This window comes from Argentina silus (genome assembly GCF_951799395.1).
Source record: "Argentina silus genome assembly, chromosome: 11".
NCBI lineage: Eukaryota > Metazoa > Chordata > Actinopteri > Argentiniformes > Argentinidae > Argentina > Argentina silus.
Window position 1 is genome coordinate 7,191,020 of NC_139665.1, and position 15,683 is coordinate 7,206,702.

Sequence of the window (15,683 nt, forward strand, 5' to 3'; positions counted from 1 at the left end):
CTTTGTAATTGTATGTCTGCATTGATCTGCTCCAGATTGTCTTTCATTTTCCTCATATCCTCTCTCATACTTTGCTCTTCCTTTTTCAGTTCAGTGATATGATTGTCTGCCTCATATGTTTGTCTCTCTATCTCAGCCTTCTTCTTGTCTAGTACATCCATATCTGTTGTTATCTTGCTATTGGTGTGATCCATTTCTTGTCTCTGTCTTTCCATCTCAGCCTTCATTTGTTCTATATCATCTTTGTCCTTCAACGCCAAATCCTTGATGTTTTCTGTGTTTTGTCTTTCTTTCTCCATCTCAGCGTTCATTACTGCCAGTTCCATTCTCATTGTTTGAATGTCCTCCTTTTCCTTCTGGATTTGGACAGCCATGTCCTCAACATTCTCCCTTTGAGTCATTGTCTCCTGCTTGATCTTGTGTAGATTCTCTGACTCTTTCAGTAACTCCATCTTTATCTGTTGCAGCTCCGCCTTTTCGTCTTGAATGTTTTGCTTTTCTTGATCCATTTCTTCCCGTTGGTTTTGCATTTGCTCTTTCTGTTTATTGATGTCCATCAAAGTGTTTTCCAACTCTGTCTTGTTGACATTCAACTCTTCCATTCTACCCTCAATGTCCGCTCTCTGTAATTGTATATCTGCATTGACTTGCTCCAGATTGTCTTTCATTTTCCTCATATCCTCTCTCATACGTTGCTCTTCCTCTTTCAGCTCATTCATGAGGTTTTCTGCCTCATATGTTTGTCTCTCTATCTCAGCCTTCTTCTTGTCCAGTTCCTCCATATCTGTTGAGATCTTGCTCTTGGTGTTATCAATTTCTTGTGTCTGTCTTTCCATGTCAGCCTTCATTCGTTCGAAATCATCTTTGTCCTTCAACGCCAAATCCTTGATGTTTTCTGTGTCTTGTTTTTCCTGCTCCACCTCAGCATTCATTATTTCCAGTTCCTTTCTCGTTATTTGAATGTCCTCCTTTTCCTTCTGGATTTGGACTGCCATGTCCTCAACATTCTTCCTTTGAGTCATTGTCTCCTGCTTGATGTTGTGTAGATTCTCTGACTCTCTCAGTAACTCCATCTTGATTTGTTGCATCTCCGCCTTTTCGTCTTGTATATTCTGCTTGTCCTGTTCCATGTCATGTCTCTGTCCCTCTATCTCAGCCTTCTTCTTTTCCAGCTCATCCATATCTGTTGTGATCTTGTTCTTGGTCTCATTCATTTCTTGTCTCTGTCTTTCCATTGCAGTCTTCATCTGGTCAATATCATCTTTCTCTTTTGACATCAAATCCTTGATGTTTTCTGTGTCCAGTCTTTCTTTCTCCACATCAGCTTTCATAAGTTCCAGTTCCTGTCTCTCTCCAGTTGTCTCTGAAATCACACGTTGAATGTCCTCCTTTTCCTTCTGGATCTGGACGGCCAAGTCCTCAACATTCTCCCTTTGAGTTTTTGTCTCCTGCTTGATGTTGTGTAGATTCTCTGACTCTCTCAATAACTCCGTCTTCGTCTCTTGCAGCTCTGCCTTTTCACGTTGTATGTTTTGCTTTTCTTGGTCCATTTCTTCCCGTTGGTTTTGCATTTGCTCTTTCTGTTTATTGATGTCCATCAAAGTGTTTTCCAACTCTGCCATTCTACCCTCAATGTCCGCTCTTTGTAATTGTATGTCTGCATTGATCTGCTCCAGATTGTCTTTCATTTTCCTCATATCCTCTCTCATACTTTGCTCTTCCTTTTTCAGTTCAGTGATATGATTGTCTGCCTCATATGTTTGTCTCTCTATCTCAGCCTTCTTCTTGTCTAGTACATCCATATCTGTTGTTATCTTGCTATTGGTGTGATCCATTTCTTGTCTCTGTCTTTCCATCTCAGCCTTCATTTGTTCTATATCATCTTTGTCCTTCAACGCCAAATCCTTGATGTTTTCTGTGTTTTGTCTTTCTTTCTCCATCTCAGCGTTCATTACTGCCAGTTCCATTCTCATTGTTTGAATGTCCTCCTTTTCCTTCTGGATTTGGACAGCCATGTCCTCAACATTCTCCCTTTGAGTCATTGTCTCCTGCTTGATCTTGTGTAGATTCTCTGACTCTTTCAGTAACTCCATCTTTATCTGTTGCAGCTCCGCCTTTTCGTCTTGAATGTTTTGCTTTTCTTGATCCATTTCTTCCCGTTGGTTTTGCATTTGCTCTTTCTGTTTATTGATGTCCATCAAAGTGTTTTCCAACTCTGTCTTGTTGACATTCAACTCTTCCATTCTACCCTCAATGTCCGCTCTCTGTAATTGTATATCTGCATTGACTTGCTCCAGATTGTCTTTCATTTTCCTCATATCCTCTCTCATACGTTGCTCTTCCTCTTTTAGTTCAGTGATATGATTTTCTGCTTTATATGTTTGCCTCTCTATTTCAGCCTTTTTTCTTTCCAGTTCGTGTATTTCTGTTTTGATCTTGCTCTTGGTGTTATCCATTTCTTGTCTCTGTCTTTCCATCTCAGTCTTCATGTGTTCCAGGTAATCTTGCTCCTTTAACAGTATGTCCTTGATGTTTTTAGCTTCTTGTTTTTCTCTTTCAAGTTCATTTTTAATCAATTCTAATTCAAGTTTCCTTCTCTGGATGTCCTCAGTAATACTTTCCTTTTCTTTCTGAATTTGGACTGCCAAGTAATTTACCTTTACTTTCGTTTTCCCTTCCATGATCTGACTCTTTTCATCTTCCATCCTCTGTTCCAATTCCTCCCTTTTTCTCTGTATCCTAGACTTCATTAGTTCTACCTCATCCCTCTCTCGCATGTTCTTCTCCATCCTTTGCTCCAGATCCCTTTTCCTTCTTCGTGTTTCTGTCTTCATCAGTTTGATTTTGTCCTTTTCCTCCTTTACCTCCTCCTTGCTTTGCTCCATTTCTTCTTTCACCCGTCTTAACACCTCTCTGGTTTGTTCTACCTCTACAATCAATCTCTGAATTTCAGCATTCACTCTATCTTTGTCATCCATCTCCATATTGCTTTCCTCCATCTTGTTTTCCATGTCCACCTTTGTTTGTTGCACCATTTCTCTGGTTTTCTCTACCTCTAGAATGAGTCTCTGGATCTCAGCATTCATGTGTTCCTTCTCATCAATATCTACAAAACGTTCTTCCATTCTGATCTCCAGTTCCTCTTTTGTCCTTTGTATTTCAGTCTTAGCCTTTTTGATCTCAAGGTTTTCTCTGTTTACCTCTTCTTTTCTTTGTTCAATCTCTTCTTTTGCTCTCTCTATCTCAGCCTTCATATTTTCCATCTCGTCCTTAATTTTTTTGTTCTTTCTCACCCTTTGTTCAAGGTCCTTTTTCGTCCTTTCCATCTCAGCCTTCATCAGTTCCATCTCTCTCATCTCTCTCTTGGTCTTTTGCATCCTGTCCTCAATCTCTTGTCTTTGCCTCTGGATGTCTTCCCTCATAAGCTTTATCTCATCCATCTCTGCTTTTGCTTGTTGCATATTTTTTTCAATTTCCTCTTTCTGCATCTGTATTTCAGAATTCACCACTTCTAGCTTTTCCATCTCCTTCTTTGTCTTCTTCATACTTGCTTCAATATCATCCCTCTGTCTCTGTAGGTCATTCCTCTCCTCTCTAAGTATTTTCATTTCTTGATCTTTCTGCTCCAAGTTGTCCATCACCCTTCCAATGTCCCCTTTCATCCTCTCCTCTTTGTCTTCGAGTTTGGCAATCTGTTTTTTCATGTTTTCATTTTCTCTCACTATGTCCACCTCCCTCAGCCTCAGGTCATCGATTTCCCTTTCCATTGTATCCTTTTCATTATATATTGTTTGTCTCTCTCTGTCTATGTCTGCCCGGATTTGTTGCAGCTTTTTCTCCTCTTCTTGAACATGTTTTTTCTTTTGTTCTCTTTCCACCATTTGTCTCTGGGCTTCAGACTTCATCATCTCCAAGTCATCACTGTCTTTCTTTGTCAGTTCCTTTCTTCTCTCAATATCCACCTTTTCCTCTTCTATGTGTTGCTTCAGCTGTTCGAGTTCTTGTCTCTCACTCTTTAGCATTTCCTTCCAGTATCTTTTCATTTGTTCTCTTTCTCCTTCTACATCAGTGGTTTCCGCTTGATCTTCCTCCATAAACATAGCTTTTTTCATTGCTTCAAATTCATCTCTTTGTCTGTTAAATTCAGCTTGTTTGTCTTCTAACTCACACTTTCTGACATTCAAAACTTCCATCTGTTGAATTGTTTCATCCTTTTGTCTCTCTATTTCAGCATCTTTCTGTTCAGTGTCTGTTCTCACCCTATTCCTCAGGCTCTCCTCTTCTTTCCTAAATTCAGCAATCCGGTTTTCGGCTTCTCTCAACTCAATCCTTCTCTGCTCTAGTTCATCCATACTGTGCTTTATGATTTTCTTTTCTTTATCCATCTCGTACCTCTCTTGTTCCATCTTAGTCTTCATCTGAACCATCTGCTGGTCTTGGTTCTTATTTTCAGTCTCTTCTTTCTGCCTGTTTACCTCAGCCTTGAGTCGATCTAGCTCATATCTCTCCTTTGACATGATGTCTAGCCTTTTATCTATCTCCTCGTTCTTTCTTTTAATTTCAGCATAGATCAATTCCTGTTCTAATTTCCTTCTCTCAGTGTCCTTCACCAAACACTCAACTTCATCCTTTTGTTGTTGAATTTGGATGGCAATTTGTGCTGTTTTTTCTTTCTCCCTATTTGTTTCTTCTTTGGCTACATCTAGGTTTGCAGACTGTCTCTGTGTCTCTGTCCTCATTTGTTCAACCTTCTCTATTTCAACTTGTACCTTAAGCTTACAGTCTTCTATCTTCTCCCTTTGTTTTTGCATCTCAGATTTCATCAGTTCCAAGTCATTTTTGTCTTTTTCCATAATTTTCTTGCTCCTTTTAATGTCATCTTTTTCTCGCTGTATCTTGTTTTTCAGATACTCATGTTCTTGTCTTTCCCTATTCAGACTTTTCCTCCTGTCTTTTTCTCTTGACTGTCCCTCTATTGAAGCTTTCAAGATAGTAAGATCCTCCTTCTCTTTCTTTGTCATTTCCAGGATGGAGTCTACCTCTTCCTTTTTTTGTAATATGTTATCTTGCTTTACTGCTAACAGTTTTTTTTCTTTAATAATAGCCCTCTTGATTTTCTCAATTTCAATTTTCTCTTTCCTCATTTTAGCTTCCATTTGTTTAATCTCATGCTTCGTTTTTTTCAAATCATCTCTCTTTAGTTTTTTGTCTTGCATTACCTTTTCAATACCCTCTCTTTTTCTTTGTATCTCTGCATCCATTTGCTGCAGATATTCTTTTTTCTTCTCCATATTCTCCATCTTTTCTTTGTCCTCTTCTCTTTGTTTTGTTTTCATGTTCTCCAGCTCAGCCTTTTGCTTCTTAACTTCTGCTTTGGTCATTTCCAGGTCATACTTCTCACTCATAATCATCTCCTTTCTGCTTTCCAACTCTATTATTTCTCTCTCAATGGCAGACTTCACTTGGTCTAGTTCATTTGTATATGCTGGTCGTTTTTCCAAATCATCACTTTTACTTTTTTCAACATCAGCAGTTCTTACATTTTGAGACTCAAGTGTTTTTATTTGCATAATTTTCGTTTCAGAAATCCGGTTTGTGTTCTCTGTTGTTTCTTTATGTAACTCCATGTTGCCTCTTGATGTCTCTGTTCCATCCGGCTGTTTCTGGACCTTAGTCTTCACCATTGGCATTTTCTTTTCCACTCTGGTTTCTTCCTCTTTCTGTCTACAAAGCTCAGCTTTCATGGATTCCATCATAGCCTTTTGTTTTGTGGAAGATACAAGTTAGAATGAAATGTAAAGTTCACATTCAAGGGGCCATGTAGTCTAAACCCTGATGTACCTGTGTTTTATATGGTATTTGCACACTATGAGGTTGAAGTAACACTGTGAAATTGTGAAAAGTATGATGACCGTCCCTTAGTATGACTGACAGCAGTTTGAAAAGTGTGCCTCAAATTACAGCTTGTTTTGCGTGGGTGTGATTTTGGCCGCCCACACGACGCCACCCGGGGATCTGATTTGAATACACCAATGATAACCAAGTACAACTCAATTAAATGAACCAATAATATAATTTGGGTACATTTTACATCCCTCCCATTTTTACCAGCACTAGCAGTGCCCACAGTAACAGCTCCAGGCAGGTACAGAAAATAGCCAAGACTAGATAAAACGGGCCATTTAAAATGTTTTGGTAAAATGCAGCAAGACTGTTTAGAATACAAAAGTTAGAAAAGTATGTAGTTGAAGTTATCCTGTTGTTTGAGCTAGCACAGTGTTGTATTTTGTAAGCTAGAAAAACAACCTTTTCATTAGTCACTAACATTAGCCTGGTAGAATTGCTAACAATTTTACAAAAAACACACCAAAACTGTAGTAGCATTCAACTGCAAACAGAAATGCTGTATAAATCCACATAATAGATTCTGTAGGCTGCTAAATAATTGGTCAGCATTGAAAGAGTACATATATCAATGAAAGAATGACTTCTGAGACAAACTGTCCATTAAACAATGCAAAAAATATTTTGTGATGACTTTTCTTACAAAAACACACACAGTGACTTTTTAGATACTCATGGATGTTTGGAAATTAGAATAAGAATGATTACATGGCCCTTTTAAGACTGTGTGAATATATGATTGTTTCACTCCCAGGGCACACTGACAGAGTAATCCAGTTCAGAGTTACCAGGGACTGACGTATCACCACTTGTGAACGCATATTTTCCCCACGTACTGGACAATGTACTGCCACCTTAATGTCAATGTGGCTGGGATTATGAATAGATGGTCTATACAATGTGCTATATTGGTTAAAGCCATTGTTAGCAATATTTTCAGAACTGTTGAAAAATGAAATACCCTTTGATTTTTATGAATATACTGTAACTTCAAAACACCTCTATGAGGGTAATAACCGCTTCACCTTGTCATAACCAAAAGAAGAACCTTTTTCTCTCTTGTGTTAATCCTGTACTAATGCCTGTGTGCACTTTATAAGTATTACTTAAGAGAAGTTTAGCATTAGTTAAGGGTCTTTGTGATCCATATTGTAAAGTTGAAACTATCCATACCATAACCTCGTCCCCAGGCTATTGCGCACAGTGCACGTGAGCCTGGACAGCAAGGACTCAAACCTGACCTTAGTGGATTTACTGAGTAAAGTGTTTGTCATTATTTGATTTCAGTGAATCACACAATTGTGAGACATAGCTCCGAATCAGAAACGTGTTGTGCAAGCACTGGGGGGAAGTGCTGTGGTGGATGATTAATGCGAGGTAAAGCCAATGGCTATGCGACTGGCAGTTTCTCCCAGTCTTTCTATTGGGTAAACAAATGCCAAGTTTAATGTGTTGGTCCACCAGACCTTCCGAGCATTTGGACAGAAGTGTTTGGATATTAAACGTTTTGTCAGTAGGTTTTCAATGTGTCTGTTTTATTAACTCATGTTAACTACTACATAGTTAATGTTAATTCACATACCCTTTTTACAAAGTGTTACCAAAATGTGGTATATAGACATTTTTGACATACCTTCTCTTTATTTATGTTGTCTTTGTCCTCCTGAATCTTCTCTTTGGCTCGCTGTATCTCTTCCCTTGCTTGGTCTATCTCTGTTACAGCTCTCTGTATCTCATCTTGAATCAGTTCCATCTTTTGACTCTCTCTCTTTGCGTCTTCCATTCTCTGTTCCAACTCCTCCCTTTGTCTCTGTATCCTAGACTTCATCAGTTCTACCTCATCCCTCTCTCGCATGTTCTTCTCCATCCTTTGCTCCAGATCCCTTTTCCTTCTTCGTGTTTCTGTCTTCACCAGTTTGATTTTGTCCTTTTCCTCCTTTACCTCCTCCTTGCTTTGCTCCATTTCTTCTTTCACCCGTCTTAACACCTCTCTGGTTTGTTCTACCTCTACAATCAATCTCTGAATTTCAGCATTCACTCTATCTTTGTCATCCATCTCCATATTGCTTTCCTCCATCTTGTTTTCCATGTCCACCTTTGTTTGTTGCACCATTTCTCTGGTTTTCTCTACCTCTAGAATGAGTCTCTGGATCTCAGCATTCATGTGTTCCTTCTCATCAATATCTATAAAACTTTCTTCCATTCTGATCTCCAGCTCCTCTTTTGTCCTTTGTATTTCAGCCTTTGTCTTTTCGATTTCATGTCTCTCCCTTTTTGTCTCTTCCTTTCTTTGTTCAATCTCTTCTTTAGCTCTCTCCATCTCAGCCTTCATTTTTTCCATCTCTTCTCTTTTCCTCATGGTCTTCCTCATCCTCTGTTCAATGTCCTTTTTCCTCCTTTCCATCTCAGCCTTCATCAGTTCCATCTCTCTCATTTCTCTCTTGGTCTTTTGCATCCTGTCCACAATCTCTTGTCTTTGTCTTTGGATGTCTTCCCTCATAAGCTTCATCCCATCCATCTCTGTTTTTGCTTGTTGAATTTTGTTTTCAATTTCCTCTTTCTGTATCTGTATCTCAGATTTCATCTTCTCCATCTCATGGCTTTCAGTCTTTGTTTTTGCCATTTTGTTTTCAATGTCCTCTTTTTGTCTCTGGATCTCGGCCTTTGTCTGTTCCAGTTTTTCCATCTCCCACTTGGTGTTCTCTACCCTAGCCTCATTCTCCTCTCTCTGTCTCTGTAGGTCAATTCTCATTGCTTCTATCTGGCCCATCTCTTTCTTCATTTCTTCCATACTTTTATTCAACTCCTCATTTTCTGTCTTCAGTATGGATATATCTTCATGTTCATCCCTCTCTACCTCATTCCAAAGTTTTTCCATCTCTTCTTTCACTCTGTTCAGCTCATTCTTGACCTTTTCATATGGCTCTTTCTCTTGCCTTGTCTCTTCCCTTATTCTTTCCAAAAGTTCTTTCTCTCTCTCAATTTCAATGTTCATCTGTTCCATCAAGTCTTTGGCTTGCTTTGTCTTCTCAGTCATTGTTTTATTTTTCTCATGTTGGTTTTTTATTTCTACCTTCATCTGTTCCACTTTCTCTCTCTCTTGCCTTGAGTCTTCCTTGTTTTGTTTGATTTCTTGAATCTCCCTCACTATTTGCATCTTGGTCTGCTCTAACTCATCTCTTTCTCTCTGCATTTCAGTTCTCTGCTCAAGCTCTTCCTTGACAGTGTCTCTCTTCCTTTTCTCAAACTCTTGTTTTTCTTGTAGTGTCTCAGACCGCATAAACTCCAAGTTCTCTTTTTCTCTTGTGGCTTCAAGGAGGCTTCTATTCAAGATGGCCCTCTCAGCCAGAACCTCCATTTTCATTTGCTCAAGCATCTCTCCCTCTTCCATTGCTTTGTCCATCTTTTGCTTTAAGTCCCGTTTTTCTATTACAAGCTGTATTTTTTTGGACTCCTCCTTTGCTCTCTGTATCTCATCCCTTATCTTCTCCAACATTTCTCTTTCTCTTTGAATTTCTTCTCGTTGCTCAAGTTCTTCTTTCACAGCTTCATATCTCTGTTTCTCCATCTCCTCTTTAACTCTTCCAGCTTCATCTCTTAGTTGTTCCAACTGGGACTCTGTTCTCTGTATGACCATCTTTGCTTGATCCAACTCCTCTTTTGTTCTGTTCACTTCCTCCTCACGTTTCTCTACTTCGCTGATCTGTCTTTGGAGTTCAGCTTTCATCTGTGTGAACTCATACCTCTCTTGCGTTGTCATTAGTTTGCTTCTCTGGATCTCTCCCTTTTCTTGTTGTAGTTTGCGCTCTGTCTCCATCAAGTCTTTATTTATTATTTTGACCTCCTCGGTTTTTCTCTCTACAATGTCTTTCTCCTCTTTTAGGCTTGCTTTCATTTTTTCTATATTTTCTCTTTCCTGTCGTGTTTCCTCCTTGTGTTTCTCAATATCATCTCTCACTTTCTGGAAATCGTCCTTCAGCTGTTCAAATGTGTCTTTCTCTTGTTTTGCTCTTGCTCTCTGTTCCATCTCTTCTTTCTCTGTTTCACACCATTTTCTTTCCATTTCTTCCTTCACTTGAATGATCTCATATTTGATCATTTCATTACGCTCCATCTCCTTCATTGTCTGTTCCCTTCTCCTCTCTAAATCATCACGTTCTGTCTGTATCTCGGCTTTTGTCTCTTCTATTCTGACTTTTGCTTGCTTTGTTTCTGCAATTGTATCCTCTTGATCTTCTATCTCTCTCTGTATGTTAGCTTTCATCTGAGAAATGCTGTCCTTTTCTCGTCTTGTGATCTCCCTGCTTTGCTCGATTTCTTCTTTTGCTCTCAGTGTTGTAAAATGTAAGCTCTCTAACTCCTGTCTCACTCTCATTGAATCTTGCTGTTTTCTCTTCAGGCTGTCTTTCTCTACCTGAATTTCTGCGCTCATTTGTTCAATCACTTCTCTTTCACGCTTTGCCTCTTCTCTCCACTTTTTATCTTCCGCTTTTTCTCTGTCTTGTCTGATTTTTTCAACCTCCTTTGCTTTCTGTATCTCAAACTTCATAATTTCCACCTTTTCCCTCTCTCTCTGTATTTCAATCCTCTGCTCCAGCCCCTCTGTAATAGTCTCATACCTTATCTTTTCCATCTCGTCCTTCACTCTCCTGGTGTCATCTCTTTGTTTTTCGAGTGCTTCTTCTTCTCTCTGAATCTCTGCTTTCACACATTCTATTCTGTCACCTGATTGCTTTATCTCCCTTATTCTTCTTTCAATCTCTTCCTTTTGTCTCTGTAGGTGAGCTTTCGTCTGTTCCATCTCATCCCTCTCTCGCTTTGCTTCCTTTCTGTTCTGCTCCATCTCGTCTTCGTCCGTTTGAATCTTACATTTTACCTGCTCCAACTCTGTTTGTTTTCTTGATGTTTCTTCTTTGTCCTTCTCAAGGGAATTCTTTTCCAGAAGTATGTCTGCTTTCATTTTATTTATCAGGTCCTTCTCCTGCTTTGTCTCCTCCCTGACCTGACCAAGCTCCTCCTTAGCTCTCTGCATCTCTGCTCGCACATTTGCGTGCTCCTCTCTCTCTTGCTGGATCCTTGTTCTCTGTTCGAGCACTTCTCTCTCAGTTTCATTCCACCTTTGTTCCATCTCTTCTTTTACTTTGTTTATCTCACTTTTTATCTGCTCAAATTGCTCTTTCTGTTTTTTAATGTCTTCTATTTTTTTGTCTAGCTCATCTCTTTCCCTGTGCACAGTGGCCATCATCTCTTCCATCTTGTCGTTTGCTTGCTTTCTGTCCTTCATTTGTTTTTCAGTGTCCTCTATTTGTTTTTGAATGTCATTCTTCATCCTCTCCATTTTGTCCTGCTCGCGTTTTGTGATTTCCTTGCTATGCTCTATCTCCTCTTGTGCTTTCAATGTCTGGTACTTGATCAATTCCAAATTGTGTCTCATGTTTATGGTCTCATTTTGTCTTCTCTTCAGAATGTCTCTCTCTGTTTGAATATCAGCCCACATTTGTTGAATTCTGTATTTTTCTTTCTTTATTTCCTCCTTGTCCCTTTCTAGTTTTTCATTTATGTTCTCTATCTCCGTCCTCATCTGTTCCATCATGATGTTTTGCTCTTGTTTCTCAGCCATCAGCCTTCCTATCACCTCCTGTTGTTGCTTAATCTTTGCCTTCATGATGTCAATTTCATTTCTGTCCGTTTTTGTTCCCACCCAAAGTTTTTCAATTTCTTCAATTGCTCGCATTGTTTCTTCCCTTCGTTTCTTAAGAGCATCTTTCTTTGTCTGTACCTTAAATGTTTGTCCTGGCTGGTCCTCATATTTCTTGGTATCTCCATACCCTGGGTCCAACTCTGTCTGTGTCCTCTTGCTGTTTAGATGTCTCTGCTCTGTTGGTAGTGAATATGATGAGCATTGATTAATTTTCGGATGGATTTTTTTTATTTTTATGAGCATAGCCATATTTTGTTAAAGAAAATTGACCTGGTTCACCTGGTTCAATCTAATATCAATAGGATATTTCCATTTCCGTTTCCATAAAGCTCAAATTCTTACAAAGTAATTACAATGCAATTAATATAATGTTCATATAATGTACATAGTAAATACTAAATAAATACATGTGGAAATATATCTGTAAAATATACTGTTACCTAATGTTCATACTGATATATTTATGTGGTCCTAACACCCTAAGAGAACACAGGGGTGAAAGGAAGGAGTAAATTCAGTTAGAAATTGTCTGTTAGTTCATCTTACCCAGCTCAGCCATGAGTTCAGGTTCTTCCAGTGTCAGTATCATGTGGAAGGCAGCTTTAGCTTGTGGAGTCCCTGTCTCAAGGGCTTTGAACAGCGTTCTAATCTGCTCCTGTGGGGTCTGGGCTTCATGCACTGAATGTGCTAGATCTTCTCGGATCAGATGTTGTGACACTGCAGCGTCTACTACAGACCCAGCTGATCTCACTCCTACTATGATTTGCTCCCTAAACTCCTCCAGGAGGTCTCCAGCTAGGAAGGAAGTTAATACAGTTATCTTTATTCCACCCATTCCTTGGCATGAAACATATACAACCCAGTATATTTTAACTGGCTATGGTTTTTTGACAATAAAATATTATATATATATAAAGTGAGAATGAATTTGGCACACTCCCTGGTATACTTTTTTGCGCTGAACAAAACCTGATGTAGTCAAAAGAACAAATGTTAAAAAAAACAGTTCAAGCTAATTCAATTTGGTTATCCTGATCATGCACAAGGTACTTTGGTGTTTACTTATATGGTAAGAGGAGTAGCACTTTAAAACTTCTATTGTAAATCAATGGACATTCAAAGTCTATGGGCTTTGGCCTGTAGGGGGGGCTCCTCACTCCCATTAGGCTAAAATGGTACTATATCAGGCTAAAATGGTACTTTATCAGGCTAAAATGGTACTTTATCAGGCTAAAATGGTACTGTATCAGGATAAAATGATACTATATCAGGATAAAATGGTACTTTATCAGGATAAAATGGTACTATATCAGGATAAAATGGTACTGTATCAGGATAAAAGGGTACTATATCAGGCTAAAAGGGTACTATATCAGGATAAAAGGGTACTATATCAGGCTAAAAGGGTACTATATCAGGCTAAAAGGGTACTATATCAGGTTTTGCAGCTTCTTGATGACATTTATAATTAGAGAAGTTTAAAGAAGTTGTGCATAAGTGTGTTGGAAATCTATGGAGTTAGATAGCTGCCGAAAGGCTGATGCAAATGTAAAATCAGCACTGTAAATGTAAAAACTGGATTGTAATCTAATTTCTGCAAATGCAAGCCCTCTGTTATAATTACTGATGAACATTGACATAACTCTCCCTTCACAGGTTTGCGCATCATTTTTCTACATACAAACTTTTGTTGGCACCTTAACAATACATTGGACTAATTATGCACACACACTTAGTCTGGCACTCCCCTGTTCAGCACTAGCAGCCCACCCCCTGCATGTTCCACAGACTCTATAGCCTTCTATGGACAGGCCTATTTGTGTATATCGGCGTATGTTGTTGTTATTGTCTTTTATCTTGTCTGTTGTATTTTTTTTCATGAACTGATGTTGTGCAACAAATTGCCTCTCTGAGGACATTAAAGTATTCTGAATCTGAACCTGCAAACACCACAGAGACACAGCGGTAGACTGTCACACGGAAAAAAGGGTAATGTGTCAATTAAAATCATTGGTAGTGTTCTATTTTAAAGTACTTTAAAATTCTTTAAAAACTTTAATTTTCACCATCCTGCTTTAAAAGTGGTAGGGACAAGGGTTAGAGTAATGCTAAAAATCTAAAATATTGTATGAAATAAATCTTAATAATATGATTATGTTAATTAAATCTATTAAAATACATCAATATGTATTATTGTAATGGATAACATAACTAAATTAATTGCTGACTCTCTATGACCTGACAACAACAAAGGGTGGCCTATACAATTTCATAGACTGACCTATTTATAAAAAGGGTTGTAATTTCTAAATGGTGAAACCAATCAGAAAAAAGAAAACATTTAATTAAAGCTAAGAATCTCTACTTTATTTGTACTACCTCATAGTAATTGTTTGATTTCAAATCCAATATAGATCTAAAAGAAAAAATGCTTCCTCTTAACAATACTTATGGAGGCCACTGTATGTATGTACCAATTACAGATCGCCACTTTAAGTCATCAGTGGCTACTGTACCACACATTTTTCTCTGAATGTTTTCTTTTTGGTTGAAATGTTTTGACTTATCTACGATAGAGAGTGAATGATAAATTGGAGACGTGTTATTAATTAGAACTCCATTCTGTACGGCAATATACACATGCATGGCAAAATGCAAGCTGTACCGTGGTCTCTTGATTCTGCCATGATTCCCTCTTGCAAGATTCCTTTGAGGACTGGTATCCATAGACCTGGTTGAGATGTATGAACAAGTGTGTTGGCAAGCTCAGTTTGAAGCATAGAGTCACTGACACACACACACAACCTTAAAACTAACACATACAAATATGATTCACATACATAAAGGCCTACATCAAGTAATATCAGATGGAAAGATTAACAGTTTTCAAGCAACACCTTTAAAGTACTCTGTTTGTCTGGGTTGTTGGACTTAGAATAGAATGTTGGAATATAAACATTTTCTCACCTCAAGCCAGTCTTCCCAGGGCTGAAAGTTTTCTCTTGAAAGTTCTGGTAAATGTACACATCCTTGATAGAGACGCTAATATAAAGTTGATAATCTATGTCATTCGTAAATGGACACCAGTAGTGAGTGATCTGCTGGTATAAGATATTCAGTTTGCTTAGGTGTTTCAATCGTACCAGATCAGAGGACAGACGATTAGAGAGCAGTGATGTTTCACAAACATTTGATATCTTCTCTTTCCACACCATTAGTGCCCACATACAGTAATGCAAGCATCATATTTGATTGGTTGAAAGTGCCCATGTGGGTGTTATAGGATTGCCATCAGTCTTGCCCCTGAGTCTGGTCCTCTCTGATTAGGGTGGGGGCCATGTGTGCCCTTTGTTTGGCATCGTGCCCCCTCAGGTCTCCTGATGTACGCCTTAAGTTATCACACTGGAACAGCACTCAGTCATTGGGAGCGCAGTCCCTACAGATTATGAAACAAACACTCCAGCACTATTAGAAAGAGCAGACTGATGTCCCCTTTCTCAGTGTCAGTGTATAAAAGGGAGCTGTGAACATTTATCAAGCCGTGTTGATTTATTAAGACTGTAGAAAGGCTTTTCAGCTACGCTGTCAGGGATACTCAAATGGAAATGTGCACATTTTAACACCCATTTACATTGGTCATTGTGTTATGAGCATGTTTTTCATTTAAAAATGTTTCAAAAGGTATGGGGGAAAAGCTGTCAATTGGTTATCTAATAAAGATAGCTGCAAAAGAAACACAGGCAAGACAGAAGTAAACCAATAATTACTTTTATTTTATTAAAATTAATGATTGTTCTAGGAAGATTATATATATATATATATATATATATATATATATATATATATATATATATATATATATACACAAAAGTAGACTTCCAGCATACCCTATAGGTACAAATGCGGACACTGCTTGCTTAAATTTATCTTAAATTCGTAAAATACTGAGCTAAGGGCCAACGGGGGGGGGGGGGGGGGGTGTATATAAAGGGGCTATCCACTTGTGCAATTTACTCACCACACCATGTGTACAAACACTGAAACACAGCAAAAAATAGTTCAGAAAGGGGTGATCACA

General features: G+C 38.5%; 1 protein-coding gene across 1 annotated transcript in view; it reads right to left on the reverse strand.

Annotated features, from left to right (window-relative positions):
• The window catches only part of LOC310812143 (uncharacterized protein), a gene marked incomplete at its 3' end in the record, with an annotated part of 59,040 nt that extends 44,247 nt beyond the window's left edge, over positions 1–14,793 (reverse strand). The window contains exons 1-5 of the mRNA XM_083680563.1: positions 14,573–14,793; positions 14,271–14,336; positions 12,152–12,400; positions 7,538–11,781; positions 2,077–5,759 (exon numbers count right to left, since the gene is read on the reverse strand). Coding sequence (XP_083536689.1) covers positions 2,077–5,759; positions 7,538–11,781; positions 12,152–12,400; positions 14,271–14,292 — 8,198 coding nt within the window. The 5' untranslated portion in view covers positions 14,293–14,336; positions 14,573–14,793. The remainder of the gene's footprint in view (positions 1–2,076; positions 5,760–7,537; positions 11,782–12,151; positions 12,401–14,270; positions 14,337–14,572) is intronic.
• Between the last annotated feature and the right edge of the window lie 890 nt (positions 14,794–15,683).